Source organism: Penicillium paradoxum (assembly GCF_028828445.1).
Source record: "Penicillium paradoxum strain IBT 22861 chromosome Unknown utg000006l_segment0_segment0, whole genome shotgun sequence".
Classification (NCBI taxonomy): domain Eukaryota; kingdom Fungi; phylum Ascomycota; class Eurotiomycetes; order Eurotiales; family Aspergillaceae; genus Penicillium; species Penicillium paradoxum.
In genome coordinates, this window is record NW_026643184.1 from 1,995,822 (window position 1) to 2,010,491 (window position 14,670).

Here is a 14,670-nt window from a genome sequence, read left to right on the forward strand (position 1 = left end):
GTAAAAATATGCCAGACAAAATGAACATACAAAAATAGACGATGATCTGCCAGTCCTTTGATTTGAACGCCGTTTCGATACCTAGATCTAATCTACATCAATGTAGCTTCTGATTCATGCCTCCGTAACCAGAATCCGAACCCTTCTCTTGCCAGCACCACGACCCTCCTCCTTGACTGAGCTGACATTGACACGAACCCTCTGGAAGAGTTCGACAGTGACACTGCGGTCAGTCTCCTGACCCTTCTCTGATACACGAAGGGTGTATTCCTCATTATCAAAGTCTGTGGTACGGTGAGGGGCCAGCTCCCGTCTCTCGGCGACGGAGCGTGCTCCAGATTCACCGGGCAGGACAAAGTCCTCTAGACGAACGACACCCTCGATACCGAAACGGGGAACGAAGATGACGACACCGTTCTCGAAGACACGCATGACATATCCTTCTTCTTCAATGCCCGCGTCAACGCCGTCGGCGGCCATCTTCTCTCCGCGAGCCTTGAGAGCCTGACCAACGTAGTATTCGATACTAGCGCGGCCGGCATGCTGTGCATTGCGGTGACGGACGTTGATGTTTCGGCAGATATCTTCAAGCTTGTTTCGGGTGGTAACACCCTCGATGATTGCATGTCCATCCTCTCCTTCGTACCCAATGGCAGAAGCCAGTTGACGATGGACCATCAGATCGGCGTAACGTCGAATGGGTGATGTAAAGTGGGTATAGATGGGCGAGGCAAGACCGTAATGGCGGAACTCAGACTCGGCAAAGGCACCTGCACAGAAGTACTCGGCAGAGGTCATACAACGGGTCGCCAGGATACGGACTAGAGTGTTGAAGAATGGGTTCTTAGGATCAACGCAGCGATCCAAGGAGTCAGCCAGAGCTCGCGAACTGGAAACATCGAGCTCCATGTTCCGCTTCTTCGAGAGTTGGTTCATGAGTTCCTCGAAGTTTTGGGGCGGGGGAGTGGCATGGCGACGTAGCAAGGCCGTCTGGGAGAAGGACTCGTAGACCTTCGAACCAACAGTAATATTGGCGAGAAGCATGAATTCCTCGACCAAGCTGTTGGTGTCAAGCATAGCCTTCGTCTTGACGTCTGTCAGAGGGTCACCCACTTCGTCGCCCTCGGACTCAATGCGTACTTCCGGGGAAGCAAGGTTCAAGGCACCGGCATCCATACGCTTCTGACGGAGAATCTTGGAGAATTTCAAGAGGGTGCGCATGCTCTGGGTGAGCTCATCTTGTTGCGATTTGTCATCAATGCGCAACTGAGCTTGTTCGTAACTGAATGCTTCCCGGGAGCGAATGACCGACTTGGTGAAGTTCGAAGACACAATTTCGGCATCGGGTGTCACCTCCCACAAAACCGAGAACGCATATCGCTCAACGTATGGCTTGAGAGAGCACAAATCCGTACCAAGAAGATGCGGAAGCATGTCGATACGCTTATCGACTAGGTAGACAGTAGTTCCGCGAACACTAGCCTCGAGATCCATTGGGTTGTTGGGTTTGACGAAGTGCGATACGTCCGCAATGTGGACACCGACCTCGAAGTTTCCGTTTGGTAGAAGGCGAGCATGAAGTGCATCGTCAATATCTTGACAACCGGGAGGATCGATACTGCAAATAAGCAAGTCTCGGAGATCTTTGCGGCCGTTCCAACCCTTGTCCTCCTTTGAAACCGGGACTTTCCAATCATGGCCCTCAGACGGGAGACAGTCCAGTACAGATTTCGGGAAAGGTTTGTATTGCACGTCATATTCGAGCAGTAGAGCCTCGGTTTCGGCTCCCTTGGTTTCTAACTCACCCAAAGAACGAATGAAGTGACCGGTGGGGTATCGAGAATCCCGATCCCAAGAATCAATGGTGACGAGAATGCGCTGGCCGAGAATATCGGCAGCTTGTCTCGTGCGTACTCTGATCTTAGGGATCCGCTTGTCCATCGGCAGTAGGAACACATTTTGTTGGCGTCTACCAGAGGTCTGTGAGCCAGTAGAGTTGGAGTCAACGTGACCGACGTATTGACGCCAGCCGCGCTTGATCACGCCTACAACCTTGGCGGTAGGCTGTGGCTTCCCTTCTGAGTTCTTGCCATGAGCCTTTTTGACTTCTTCCTGGAGAGCTTTGCGTTCTCTATCTGTCACCACTGCCTCTGTCTCTTCGGTATCAGGGTTGTCGTTACGGGTCACAGCCTCCTCGTCCACAATCTTAGTCGAAGGGCTTTTCCACTGATCTTGTGGAAGAATTTCGAGCACGACAACATCGCCTGCAATAGCGCGGTTACTATTATCGCGGCCCAGAATGAGAAGCGGTTTATCGAAAGCTGCGGTCTTAACAGAGGCTTCCAGGTAGTTGTAAGGCGAAACATTAAACACTCCTTGGTGCAATGTTCCAGCTCGCAGACCAGTTGTGAGTTTCGACATGGAAAAGTACTCGGGGTAAAGCAGTTCCCCACGAGCCATCTCCTTGGCATCTCGCGCATCCTTGGACTCGCTAATCATGTCCAGTAACATCTCCGAACCCTCCAAGCCGGAGACATAGTCGGATAGCGACAAGGCCGTCACGTTTTCTTCCTTAGATTTCCGAAGGTTCTCCTTGTCGTCAGTGATAACCACAATTGCTGGTATCGCTTTCTCTTTCTTTCCCTTCTTGATCGATTGTTGCAAGTGGGATCCGTACCAGCTTGCTACCAGGCGCACGGCGCGATCATTCCTGTCGTTGATTGTTTCCTCCGGACCTCTCCGAACATGAGTCTCGCGGCGAAACTCATTGAAAAAGAGGTAAAAGCGCTTTTCGTCTGACTTGACCAAGGCCAAGAGACGGTTGTAGAGTGGTAGTGATCGATTTCTCAGTTCCTCGAGGACGGTCTGAAGAACAATCACATCATAGAAGGCCCCCGTATGTTCAAACAGATCCATTCCATTAAGAAGCGCATTTGTATCTGGAACAAGGTAGTGGCCTCGTGGGAATGCCTTCGTACCTGCGGGGCGATCAGATAGGATGAACGGCGCAACTGTTCCGCATTAGCATCTGGCTTAACGATGTTTACGATCAAATCCTTACTGTTTCCATTGGCATCAGCCGGCGCAATTGTCGGGCATTGTGAGCAGAGCTTAGAGGAACAAGGAATATCTTCTCTCAGATAGAGCTCGCGGACAATCTTTTGCACCTTTCCACTTTTCGTGGACCTCACAAAGACCTTGCTGGTGACATTTGCGGCCTGAGGGTTGGCAGACAAATCTCTCCTTAAACTCTTCATTGCGATCGTAAGAATCAGCAGTTTGGCAGTTGCTGAATCTGTCGAGACTTGTCTTGTGAAAGATCCAAGGTGAGAGTCTTGGCAGAAAGAAAGGTTATCGCTGATCCATCATCGCGATAACTAGCTGAGTCAGCATATCAGCTCGTCACTTGGGAGTTGACCAACGCCATTCATATGCTTCAGTGAAGGTCTTTTCTTCTTAAAGATTTATTCTAAGTTTCTTTTCTGATTTATTTGCTCAGTTACCATGGTTCGCGCAGTATGTCTACTTTCCATCGTGACTCAATCCATCTATCTGACCATCTGCTTCGATATACACTTAGGCCGTGGGGCAGTTATGCTCGACTGCCGACATAGGTCTGAATCTAGTCCGTTGCAAAGAGCTGGTGGGAATGGCTGTTGCACAAGGCGCTAAGGTGATATTTGATCTTTTCATTGTCAAGTACTCAGTGGTCAGCTCATACATCATAGGTGCTCTTTCTTCCAGAGGCCTCGGACTATATCGCAGCCTCGGCAGAAGAGTCGTACGCACTCGCTCAGTCTGAGGAGAGAACTCAGTTTGTCACATCTTTACAGAGAGAGGCCAGAGAAAGGAACATCCACATAAATGTCGGAATCCATGAAGTAGCCTCCGGAAAGAGGCTTAAGAATTCATTGATCTGGATCGATAACAACGGGGTCATTACGCAAAACTACCAGAAAATCCATCTGTTCGACGTCGATATCAAAGATGGACCGGTACTCAAGGAGAGCGCGTAAGTGTTTTTTCAACAAAAACCCCAGTATTTGGCTTATCATTCGCTCACATTTTTGGATATCTCTAGGAACGTCCAGCCAGGACAACAAATCCCGAAGCCATTTGGAACTCCTATCGGGCGTGTTGGTCTTAGTATTTGTTTCGATGTAAGTGTTGGATTGGATGTCTGCATCACATTGGACATTGGCCTGTTCGATCTTTTACTCATGCTAGATTACATAGTTGCGTTTCCCAGAGATCAGCCTGGCGTTGAGGCGACAGAATGCTGAAATCATCACATATCCTTCAGCATTCACTGTTCCAACAGGCATGGCCCATTGGAAGCCGTTACTACAGGCAAGAGCTATCGAGACACAATCATACGTTATCGCAGCTGCGCAGGCAGGCCAGCACAACGCGAAGAGATGCAGCTATGGCCATTCAATGATCATTAACCCATGGGGTGAAGTGGTAGCAAAGTTAGGAGGAAAAGAGGAGTACGAGCGTGTCCAAATTGCAACTGCTGACATTGATCTGGATCTTGTGGCGAAGGTTCGGCGCGAAATGCCGCTGCTTCGGCGTAATGATCTGTATCCGGAGATTTGAGATCTCCAGGTAGCGAGAGGGCGAATACTAATCGATAATTTTTCTGTCCCTTACCTTTTCGATGCGTCTATTCAATATCAACCTTGAGGGATCTAACCTTGAATATTCTCATGATGTACTCAGTGCGAATTTATAAGCCAATTTTTGCGACCGGAGCACCTATAACCAACATGACGGAAAGCAACTTCGAAAAGGGTAAAGTGATACAACAAGGAACAAACGAAAATAGATGAGCATGCAACAAAACCTGTCTAAAAACGAGACCGGAACATCAGATCTGCCGTTGCAGGTAGTACAGGCATGAATAGAAATAGTCCCTCTCCGATCTCTATGTACACCGTACAAATGTGACGTTTATTTCTTGACCTTGTCGGGATCCTCGAGGATACCCTCAGCTTCCAGTCTCCGCCGAGCTTCTTCGAGAGCCCATGTTTGTATACTGTCACAATTGTTAGTATTTCAGTTGTGCGAGGAGCAGACGCATTGATATCAAGGCGCTAGAAGCCACGGATTGTACGTACGAGGTATCGGGCTTGAAAACGTATGCGACACCAGCAACCAAGAAGCTTCCAATGAATCCGTAGTACCAAATGTTCTCCCAGCCTTCCTTCACATACTTCTGACCGGGCTTGATACCGAACAGCCAGCCGGTGGGGGGATCGTAGTGGTCACCGTGGTCCGCAGCACGAAGAGTGGATCGAGTAGAGAATGCCTGCGTGTTCTGAGCCGTGCGAGGCAGGCAGCGCGCTCGGAGGATTTGCGACAATGGCCGGGCACTCATCTTGAGGACGGGGTTGAAGGAGGGTTGGCGTTGATCAAAGATACACGGCGTGCAAGTGTAGTGGTGGTAGTCACAAGGCTCAAAGTTGCCCTGTCGATTCAGATGGCAAGGACAGTGTCAATTGATGTGGGTGCCTCTTGCAAGAGAGTGGAGGGGTGTTCGGCGGGTTGATGTTGAAGCCGTAAAAGGCCGGGAAGCTGTCCAGTCATTGCGCTAATCCACTTTGGGCAGTTTTCTCGTTCCGCCTTTGCACCCGATAATTCAGGCAGCACTACGCTCTTGCCTTGGAAAATAGGTGTCAGCTCTACACGCGCGACGCGTTCTTATCACACCTGACCCCCTCTCCCCATGCGGCAAATAGGGCGCTGGACTCGCCATTCGTTTTATCTTTTCATATGCTCGAACATACAAAGCAACTGAACCAGTAAATTCCCTTTTTTAATTGGTATGTCTCAATCTGTGAACTTGAATACGTCTCCAGTCCTGACATTGTTCGTCTCTACATAGTATAGCTTTTCGCGGAATGTATCCTTACCAATTTTGAACGCGTCACTGGATATTCACGGATCGACGCAATGGCAACGAATGCGTACCCGATATCTTCCAACTCGCGAACAAAGTTGAACGCTTTTCGCTTCAAAGAGGACGGATCACTTCCCGAGGGTGCCGATTCCAAAGACCAGACGAAACCAGTTCATGGTGGCAAGGAAGCACAACCCTTAGGCTTTGACAGTGCGGTAGAGCTGATGCAGGCGCCCATCAGCAATGGCAATACTCCGCCTCGCCAAGTTCAAGCCCCGGAAACACACGCACAAGACACAAAACCAATCAAAGAGTGCCCTCAGACTCCAGGAAACAGGATCCCTCTCGCAGACTTGATTAGCAATGCCGAAGATTCATTCGATCCCGCGCCAGGTCCAGAAGTGACACCGGTTGAGCATGTCATATGGCAACATGTGCCTGCCAGTTCGAATCCAGATACGTCATCTCAGACACCAGCGGGTCGCCGAAGGAAACGTCGGCATAGTTCTTCGCCTGCTGGCTCTCCCACGAAAGGAGATAAGAAAAAGGGCCAAAAGGAAGCCCTCGATCTCCAATCCATACAGGCTCTTTTGAAGACTCCGCAACACGATATGGCTGCCGAGTTATGGAATAATTACATAGATAAAAACATGGTCGATGGAACGGAAGATTTTCCACCGCCGCGCCTCGCAAATCTCCTTTCTTCATCGCCCCAAACACCAGCTTCGGGCAGAACAAGTCGAGACTCCTCGGGTCTTAGACGCGCGATTAGCTGCACTACTGAGTTCCCCGCCTCTCGGGCAAAACGACGACGAGTCAACAGACTTGATGCTGGTGCTGGTTGTGGGGGAATTCAACGAACTAGCAGCAATGTCGAATCGGGGAAACCCAGGTCAAGGATCAACTATCTCATGGAGAAGATTGAAAGAAGTATCAATATGGCCCCTGTCGATGCGGGTCCCCCCGGATCTTCGCCCCTGCGGCAACACATGGATGCGCGAAGGTGTCGCTCGTCTTCGCCCACAAAGGACCATAAACTTCAGAAAGTTACCGAAGAAGCTGCCCAATCTCCATGTGTTTTACCAGCTGAGAAAACAGGACAACTGCCCGTTCTTCAAGAATCGTCGTCCGAGTTTGGCGACGATGACCTTGATCAAGATCTGATGGACCTGGCCGATGCCTCGGCGGATCCTTTTATTGAGTCGAAACACGCGTCTATTGAATATACCTCTCTGGGATCCTCTAGTTGGGGCGTCCTTTCCGCAGATAAGTCTCGTTCATGGGAGCCTCAAGAGAATTCGATTCTTAACAGCAAACCTCCAAACCCCGATAACACTAAAAATAACGAAACAAAGCATGATGAGTCCGATGAATTCGACGACTATGACGATCTTCCCGATAACTTGCAAGAAATACTCGCAAAATGCGACACAAAACCCCTTCCACTCGATTCATCAAGGCAAACTACCACTGGACCAGGTTTGCAAAGGTCAGATTCGACAAGGCCCTCGATAAACGGCAATACGCATAGTAAAACTTCAGCTATCGCGAAAGTCAATGTTAAGACGGAATCATCGGATGATGAGTTTGACGATGATTTTGATTTGGAGGCCATTGAGCAAACTATGAACCAAGCAGCAGGTGGAGAAGGTCCGGCTTATGTTAGTCATTCTTAGTGGGTTTATGTCTAAATATATGCTAAGACAGTCAAAACAAATAGAACCTAAAAGGTCGACAAGCTATCAAACGTTACCAGATCGTTGACATCACGGAGAACACATATGTCACTTCAAAAGGACGTACTCAGCCAGAGCAGGTCAGATCACTTGTCCCTGCCCTGGCCATATTCCAGTCCGCTGATTTTAAGTACAGGGGTTACTAGTTGAAGATGAGAAAACCAGAGGTCGCAAAACCATTATACTGCGAGAATCATGGTTCGACACTCCCTGCAGCAAAGATTCGTATATTCACCTGATCGGGGACTTCAACGCTGCGGGTATATGCGTTGTAGACAACTCGAAGAACATGATCATTCTTCACCCTGACCATCTCATCTCTGCAACGGTCGTGGCAGACTCAATAGACTGCCAGCGCCGAGCTGTTCTTCAAGATAGAGTCAAAGTTATCGGTCCACTCGAGAGACCGCAAGCCTTTGGTGTGTTCTTTCACGAAGTTTTCCAAGAAGCTCTCAAAGCGAATGAATGGGATATGGATTCGTTGAAGACATTGGTTGAGACCGTCATGGGTAGACACATCGAAGAGCTATATTCGATCCAAATGAGCATCCCTGAAGCTGTTGAGTATCTCATGAGCAGGATGCCTGCCGTTGTCGACTGGGCAGACATGTTCCTACACCTCAAGCCACAGGTATGTCCTGGAGCTGATGAATGCCTCTTTGGGTCAAAATAACTCCCCATCTAACCACGATTAATGCATAGGCCAACTCTTTGGTTGAAGACCGCAATAGCTCTAAGCTGAATTTAAGTATCAACAAACTGCTGGAGGTCGAGGAGCACATCTGGTCCCCGATGTATGGACTTAAAGGCAACATTGATGCGACGGTCCAAGTCACCTCTCGCGAAGATGACAATGAAAAGAACTTGGTTGTTCCGCTGGAACTCAAAACTGGACGAAGAGATACAAACCAGTCACACAGGGCCCAAACAGCTCTTTACACTTTACTTCTATCGGATCGCTATGGTAAGTGGCAATACGATCTTTTGAGGTCCCAACTCTGCTTGACTTAGTTGCTAAATCTATTGCAGATGTTGATGTTACTTTCGGGCTGCTCTACTACCTCGAGTTAACTAAAACGCTCAGCATCCGCGGAATCCGACACGAGCTTCTCCAGATGATTCAGGTGCGCAACCACCTAGCTGGCTATATTCGCGGAAGGGAACAGCTTCCACCGATGCTGAAAAAAGCACGTCAATGTATTCGTTGCTATGCCAGAACTCCTTGTTTTATCTACCACAAACTTTCTGAGGATGGCGATGGCGAGACCAGCGCACTTGGCGAGGACTTTGATGCCGCCGTCGGCCATCTTAACAACGGCGATCGGGATTTCTTCCGAAAATGGGATGAACTTCTGACCAAAGAGGAAGGAAACCTCGTGAAGTTCCGACGAGAGCTTTGGACATTGCTGAGCAACGAACGAGAGGCTCTGGGCCGATGCTTCGGTGATGTTGTCATTGATCCGAGATCCGTATACGAGGAAAATACCGGGACAAAGATAAATCGCTATAACTATACGTTTATCAAACGTCAGCCGCCCCTGGGCTTCTCGTTTGCCGAATCTCAAATATCTGTCGGTGACCCGATTGTCGTTTCCGACGAAAAGGGCCATTTCGCTCTCGCCAACGGATACGTGGTACATGCTAGTTCGTCACACATCAAAGTTGGCGTGGACCGGAAACTTCACAATGCACGATCAAAGACGGTTGGATTCGACGCCGTCACGAATCAGTCCTTCAGAGGTATCATGGAGGTTGGGAAAGAGGAGCTTGCTGCTCTGGAAGACCCCGAGGAACAATTTGTCTACCGGATTGACAAAGACGAATTCAGCAACGGCATGGCCATTGTTCGAAATAACCTCATTTGTATGATGGATAAAGACTTGTTCCAAGCGAGACAGCTTCGACGGCTCATTGTCGAGGGGCAACCGCCTGCCTTCAAGACGACATCATCCGCATATGCGATCACTGATCCTGGCAGCCTCAACGTTGACCAAACCCAAGCTATTGACAAGGTAATGAGCGCCAAGGATTATGCTCTTGTCCTTGGAATGCCTGGAACTGGAAAGACCACAACTATTGCTCATATCATTCGAGCTCTCGTCGCACAAGGCAAGAGTGTTCTCCTCACATCTTACACTCATACTGCGGTTGACAACATTTTGCTCAAGATTCGCGACGATAACATTCGTGTGCTGCGTATCGGTGCGACTGCCAAAATCCATCCAGATGTTCAGGATTTTGCCGATCTTGCCGCAATTCCCAAGTCTACTATCGAAGAACTCAAGGATTCGTACGAGAAGCCACAGGTTGTTGCCACCACTTGCCTTGGAGTCAATCACAACATCTTCAATCAGCGTATCTTCGACTACTGCATTGTCGATGAGGCTTCCCAGATCACGCTTCCAGTCTGCCTTGGCCCTATTCGTATGGCAAGGACTTTCATCCTAGTCGGGGATCACTATCAATTGCCTCCGCTTGTGCAGAACAAAGCGGCACAGGAAGGAGGATTAGATGTCAGTTTATTCAAACTGCTTTCGGACGCACAACCAGACTCAGTTGTCAATCTTGAGCACCAGTACCGCATGTGTGAAGAAATCATGTTGCTTTCCAACACACTGATCTACTCGGGCCGTCTCAAATGCGGTACGCCGCAGGTAGCAGCCCAGTCTTTGGATATACCCAACATCGGTGTCCTCGACAAATTCCATGTCGAGGACATCAAACGTGCTCCATCACAATCTCAACGAGAAATTTGCCCGGGTACCCCCGAGTACCCCTTGCTGGTTGCGAGACTTGCTAACACCATCTGCAAAAACACGCCTGGTCAACACCGACCCAATCGGCCCTGCGGCTCTCGAGATAGCGCAGGGAAACCGTATCGTGAATCATATGGAAGTGTTCCTCTGTTCACAACTAGTGGAGTCATTCATTGCCTGCGGTATCCCCGCGCGCAATATTGGCGTAATCACTTTCTACCGCAGTCAACTCTCGCTCCTCCGCCAGAGCCTGCGACGCTATACCCCGGATCTGGAAATGCACACTACAGACAAGTTCCAAGGCCGTGACAAAGCGGTCGTCATTTTGAGCTGCGTTCGTAGTAACACTGAGAACAATGTCGGCGAGCTCCTGCGTGACTGGCGTCGTGTCAACGTCGCCTTCACTCGTGCCCAGACCAAACTCCTCGTCGTCGGCAGCAGATCCACCCTCCGTGATGGCAACGAGCTCCTCTGCAAATACGTCCGTCTGATGGAAAGCAAACACTGGGTCTACAATTTACCCAGTGGAGCAGTCGACAACCATGTGTTCCATTCCTGTGCCACACAATCGCAGCTTATGTCTCCGGATGCGGCATCGACCCCTGGCTCTGCCAAGGGTAAGGGTAAGGGCAAGAAGACAAGCCCAGTGGTCAAGAAGTCACCCTCTGATCGGTCTTCTCGTGAACCCTTAAGCCCACTGGGATCCCGGCAGAAAAACAGCGGTCTTCGAAAGCCTTCAAAGACAGGCGCAAAACTATTCAACGGCACGAAGGTGGTCGGGAATCGACCCATCCTACGAGACATCGTGAACGACCTGACGGGCTAATATAGCCACCCCTAATAAACTTTCATGTTACTGCTTGACGAATGCGAATTGATGCGTTCTGTTTTAATATCGCGCACGACTTGGCAAGACGCTAATATAGCCAGTCGTCTTAATGTTTTTGGGCTCAATGATTGTACCGGGCACCCTCTATTATCTAATTGGCATTACAACGTGTTGGTTATTAGCTGTCAAATGTGACTGTCCACAAAATCTCAATTTCTCTCGTAGATCTCTGTAGTCCACCTGGAAGTAGGAGTTGAGTAGCAAGAATGAGCATTTATTCAAAGGCACAAATACAGGCTGAACTTCGTGGCCTCGAATTTCCTGCATTCCTCACTTCAACACCCTCCTTTGATCCGTGCCATCACAACAACAATCGCATAAACAAGAGCAATGCGAATCCGTAGTCCCATGGCGCAAATACCATCCCCGCAAGCAGATTGTATCCCCCGGTGCGAACGTAACGGATAGGGCAGTAGTGAGTGGAGCCACGTGGGCATCGAAGGCCTGGAAGCTGGCGTAACTTGGGCTATCAGAGCAGGGTTGGCCAAGCGTGAATTGACAAGATTCAGAGATGGGATAGCGCGATTCCAGATATGTGATCCTGTAAAGAAATGACACGAAGTCTGAAGGAAGATGAGATAAAGCTGAGCTTGTCTTGTTGAAGGCCCAGAGTCTGGTTGACAGTAGTGAACAGCCCGTCGAGAGGCAATGAGGTGTGCATTGCGGTGCTTAAATGCTTTGTAAAGCGAGGGAAAGAGAGTCTGAAGCCTATAGGGCTAACATCTTGGCTTATACTGGAAGTTGCAGAGGCCGAGCAACTCGATTCCAACAAGATGTCTATTCTGAAAATAAGTTGAAAAGCAAAGAAAAGAGAAGTCAAGACAAGAGAACAGTATAGCTGAGGATAAGCATTGAATATGAAAGAAGTGTTTACCTGACTGGGTGGCAAGCTCACCGAGTTATGACAAGATCACACGTCTGGCTTCTCTCAATTTGCTGAGACTCTTTTCACCTGAAGCCAGAAAAGTGAGAAATATCTAAGAAGTCGTGGATTCAGTTTCAATTGGGAATTGAGAAGTAAGAATATTGATTTGATTAAAGATACAGATACAGGGGCCAGAGGACCCTTCCTCCTCCTCCTCCTCCTCCCACAACTTCTCATCCTCCCATCCATGTACACATACACTGGACATTGATATCAGCGAAAAAAGCACCCTTCCCCCACCCTTCCCCTCCTGTCCCTAGGCCCCATTGCCATCCTACTTCTGTGCAATCCGGGCCTTCTTGGCCTGACGCCCGTTCAAGTAGATCCGTTCCCCAGCAGGGCCAACATCCCAGCGGGCATGGTTATTGGGGTTGGCCACAAAGTTGGGAGGAACGACATTCTCCACAAATTCGAACTTCCTCTTGCCAGACGAAGCAGAGGACGAGGCAGAGGAAAGAGAGGAACCGGATTGTGCATGCCCCATGGCTGGAGCGGAAAAGGCAACCTGCTGGGGTTGGTACAGCGTGGGTTGCACTCGCTCCTTGGGAGGGGTAGGATAGACTGCAGGCATTTGGTAGGCAGGTCGCTGAGCAGCTGCAGCCTGGAAATGCTGTAGATTTTGTTGTCGGTACATGAATCCACGCATTTGCTCTCTGTGGTGCATGATCTTCTGTTTGCATATATTCAACTGATCGTTGTGGAGCTGAGTCTGCCGTTCGTAGATCTGGAGCTGCTGTGCATCACTGGGAGGCTGCTGCTGCTCTAAGTGGGCTCGCTGTGCTTGGAGTAACTGCCATTCAAAACGAAGTTGTCTCTCTCGAATCTGAAGCCGCTGCTGCGGGTTGGAGTACGCGATGGGTGCCTTTGATACAGTCTGCTCATTTCCTCTGGTCATAGGAGTCATCAGTGGGGCAGGTGTCTTTGGCGGCGCGGGGGTCTGCGGGATGACCGTGCCAACCACGCCTTTCACTGGGGTCATTGGGGTCACAGATGCAATCTTTTGAAGAGGTGTAATAGGGGCTTGGTTTTTCTTTGCCTTCGCTTTACGCGGGGTCGTCAAGGTTATTTTCCTCTTCTCATCTCCATGGAGCTCATCAACCTGCTTGTTCTGGGGAATCCGCTTCGATTTCTGCTTGGGTGGCCGTTTGGCAGTTTCCATGGTAAAGAGCTTGGCGGGACCGGGCAGGAAACCAGAGGTGCCAGAGTCGGTTTGACTAATGTGAGTCCCTGTTGCCGGATGAACAAAGCTGGCTGGGGCAGCTTGCGCGACCGGGGCAGGAATGACCAAATTGGCTTGGTTGAATGCGGAGACAAGGTTCATATCTATTCCAGTATACGGAGTATGAGCAATTGGAGCATTTTGCACGACAGCAGCAGCAGTGCCGAAGTTGGCTTGGTTGAATGCGGAGACGTGATTCAAGTTGAGTCCGGTGTGCGGACCAAGCTGAGCGATCAGAGCGACTTGGTCGACTGGGGTCGCCTGGTTGTTCAAGGCAGAGATGTGGGAAGGACCTTTGTTCATTCGGGAGACAGAGGCGGAAATGAGTGAAGTATCTGCATTCCCCTGGAAGACAGAGGTAGAGGAGAGTGGAGCATCTTGGTTCAGTGGAGCGGAAGTAGCGAAGGTGGCTGTATCAGTTTCAAGGGCAGAGCCCGAGTCTGTGTCCTCGGAAAAGTTGGAGATATCATTCAGAGGAACTGTGTCCTCGGAAAAGTTGGAGATATCAGTCAGAGGAACTGTGTCCTCGGAAAAGTTGGAGATATCAGTCAGAGTAACTGTGTCACTCTGGCTCATGCAAGAGCTCGGTGGGGTGTCATAAGTCACGATGGGAGTGAGTGGCTGGGGGTAAAGCTGCTCAAGGGCCAGATCTTCCAGATTGCCCAGAGTATCTAGGCCAAGGACTGGGTCGTCTTTGGGATCGAGTTCGGCAAAGGCCTTGTCAAAGTCCAAGCCAGCATTCCCATGATCCATGGGTTTATGTCCTGGGGACATAAATCAGATATGTTTGGTGGTCTTGAATTAGGAAAAAATACTTACCATCAAAACGAATGGTTTCGTAGGTGGGTAGACAGGTACGCTCTTCAGAGCTCAAAGTTGGAGCAGACCTCTCCCAATCGCCAAGGCAAGAGGCAAACAATTCTTCAAAAGAGCTCTCGCCAGACGGGCGACAAGAGGAAAGAAGGGTCTCCATGGCAAGATACAAGATGAATGAGAAGGAAAGTACAAGGTGAAGGCTCAACGAAGGTGAGGAGAAATGGAAATTTGAATAAACGGGTGAATTGAGTGTGTCAATTGCTGAACAAGTAGTACAACTCAAGAGCAAGAACTGCTAGATAGCAATATGGAATGTAAAGTGAAGGGATCAAAAGGAAACTGCAATGAGGATAGATGGAGAGGGAGAGAGAAGGAAGGAGAAGGAAAGAAGAGAAAGAAGGGGGGACGGGGGGTGAGAGATCAGAAA

At 49.6% G+C, this 14,670-nt stretch overlaps 5 protein-coding genes across 5 annotated transcripts; 2 read left to right on the top strand and 3 right to left on the bottom strand.

Moving 5' to 3' along the window:
* Window positions 1-114: 114 nt before the first annotated feature.
* Window positions 115-3,257, bottom strand: N7457_007175 (exosome catalytic subunit DIS3; the record flags this gene model as incomplete). The annotated part of the gene is made up of 2 exons (XM_057178218.1): window positions 115-3,011; window positions 3,062-3,257. The coding sequence occupies 2 exons, from the start codon at window positions 3,255-3,257 to the stop codon at window positions 115-117; spliced, it is 3,093 nt and encodes a 1,030-aa protein (XP_057029962.1).
* A 247-nt stretch (window positions 3,258-3,504) lies between these two features.
* N7457_007176 (carbon-nitrogen hydrolase family protein) lies at window positions 3,505-4,599 on the top strand (the record flags this gene model as incomplete). Its single annotated transcript, XM_057178219.1, is given in 5 exon segments — window positions 3,505-3,516; window positions 3,581-3,709; window positions 3,729-4,012; window positions 4,082-4,160; window positions 4,237-4,599. 5 exon segments carry the CDS (start codon window positions 3,505-3,507, stop codon window positions 4,597-4,599), a joined length of 867 nt encoding a protein of 288 aa, XP_057029963.1.
* A 354-nt stretch (window positions 4,600-4,953) lies between these two features.
* Window positions 4,954-5,380, bottom strand: N7457_007177 (uncharacterized protein; the record flags this gene model as incomplete). The annotated part of the gene is made up of 2 exons (XM_057178220.1): window positions 4,954-5,038; window positions 5,121-5,380. 2 exons carry the CDS (start codon window positions 5,378-5,380, stop codon window positions 4,954-4,956), a joined length of 345 nt encoding a protein of 114 aa, XP_057029964.1.
* Window positions 5,381-5,955: 575 nt separating this feature from the next.
* On the top strand, window positions 5,956-11,220 carry N7457_007178 (bifunctional ATP-dependent DNA helicase/ssDNA endodeoxyribonuclease DNA2; the record flags this gene model as incomplete). Its single annotated transcript, XM_057178221.1, has 6 exons — window positions 5,956-7,563; window positions 7,623-7,718; window positions 7,775-8,269; window positions 8,341-8,602; window positions 8,668-10,518; window positions 10,556-11,220. 6 exons carry the CDS (start codon window positions 5,956-5,958, stop codon window positions 11,218-11,220), a joined length of 4,977 nt encoding a protein of 1,658 aa, XP_057029965.1.
* Window positions 11,221-12,482: 1,262 nt separating this feature from the next.
* On the bottom strand, window positions 12,483-14,400 carry N7457_007179 (uncharacterized protein; the record flags this gene model as incomplete). Its single annotated transcript, XM_057178222.1, has 2 exons — window positions 12,483-14,191; window positions 14,247-14,400. 2 exons carry the CDS (start codon window positions 14,398-14,400, stop codon window positions 12,483-12,485), a joined length of 1,863 nt encoding a protein of 620 aa, XP_057029966.1.
* Between the last annotated feature and the right edge of the window lie 270 nt (window positions 14,401-14,670).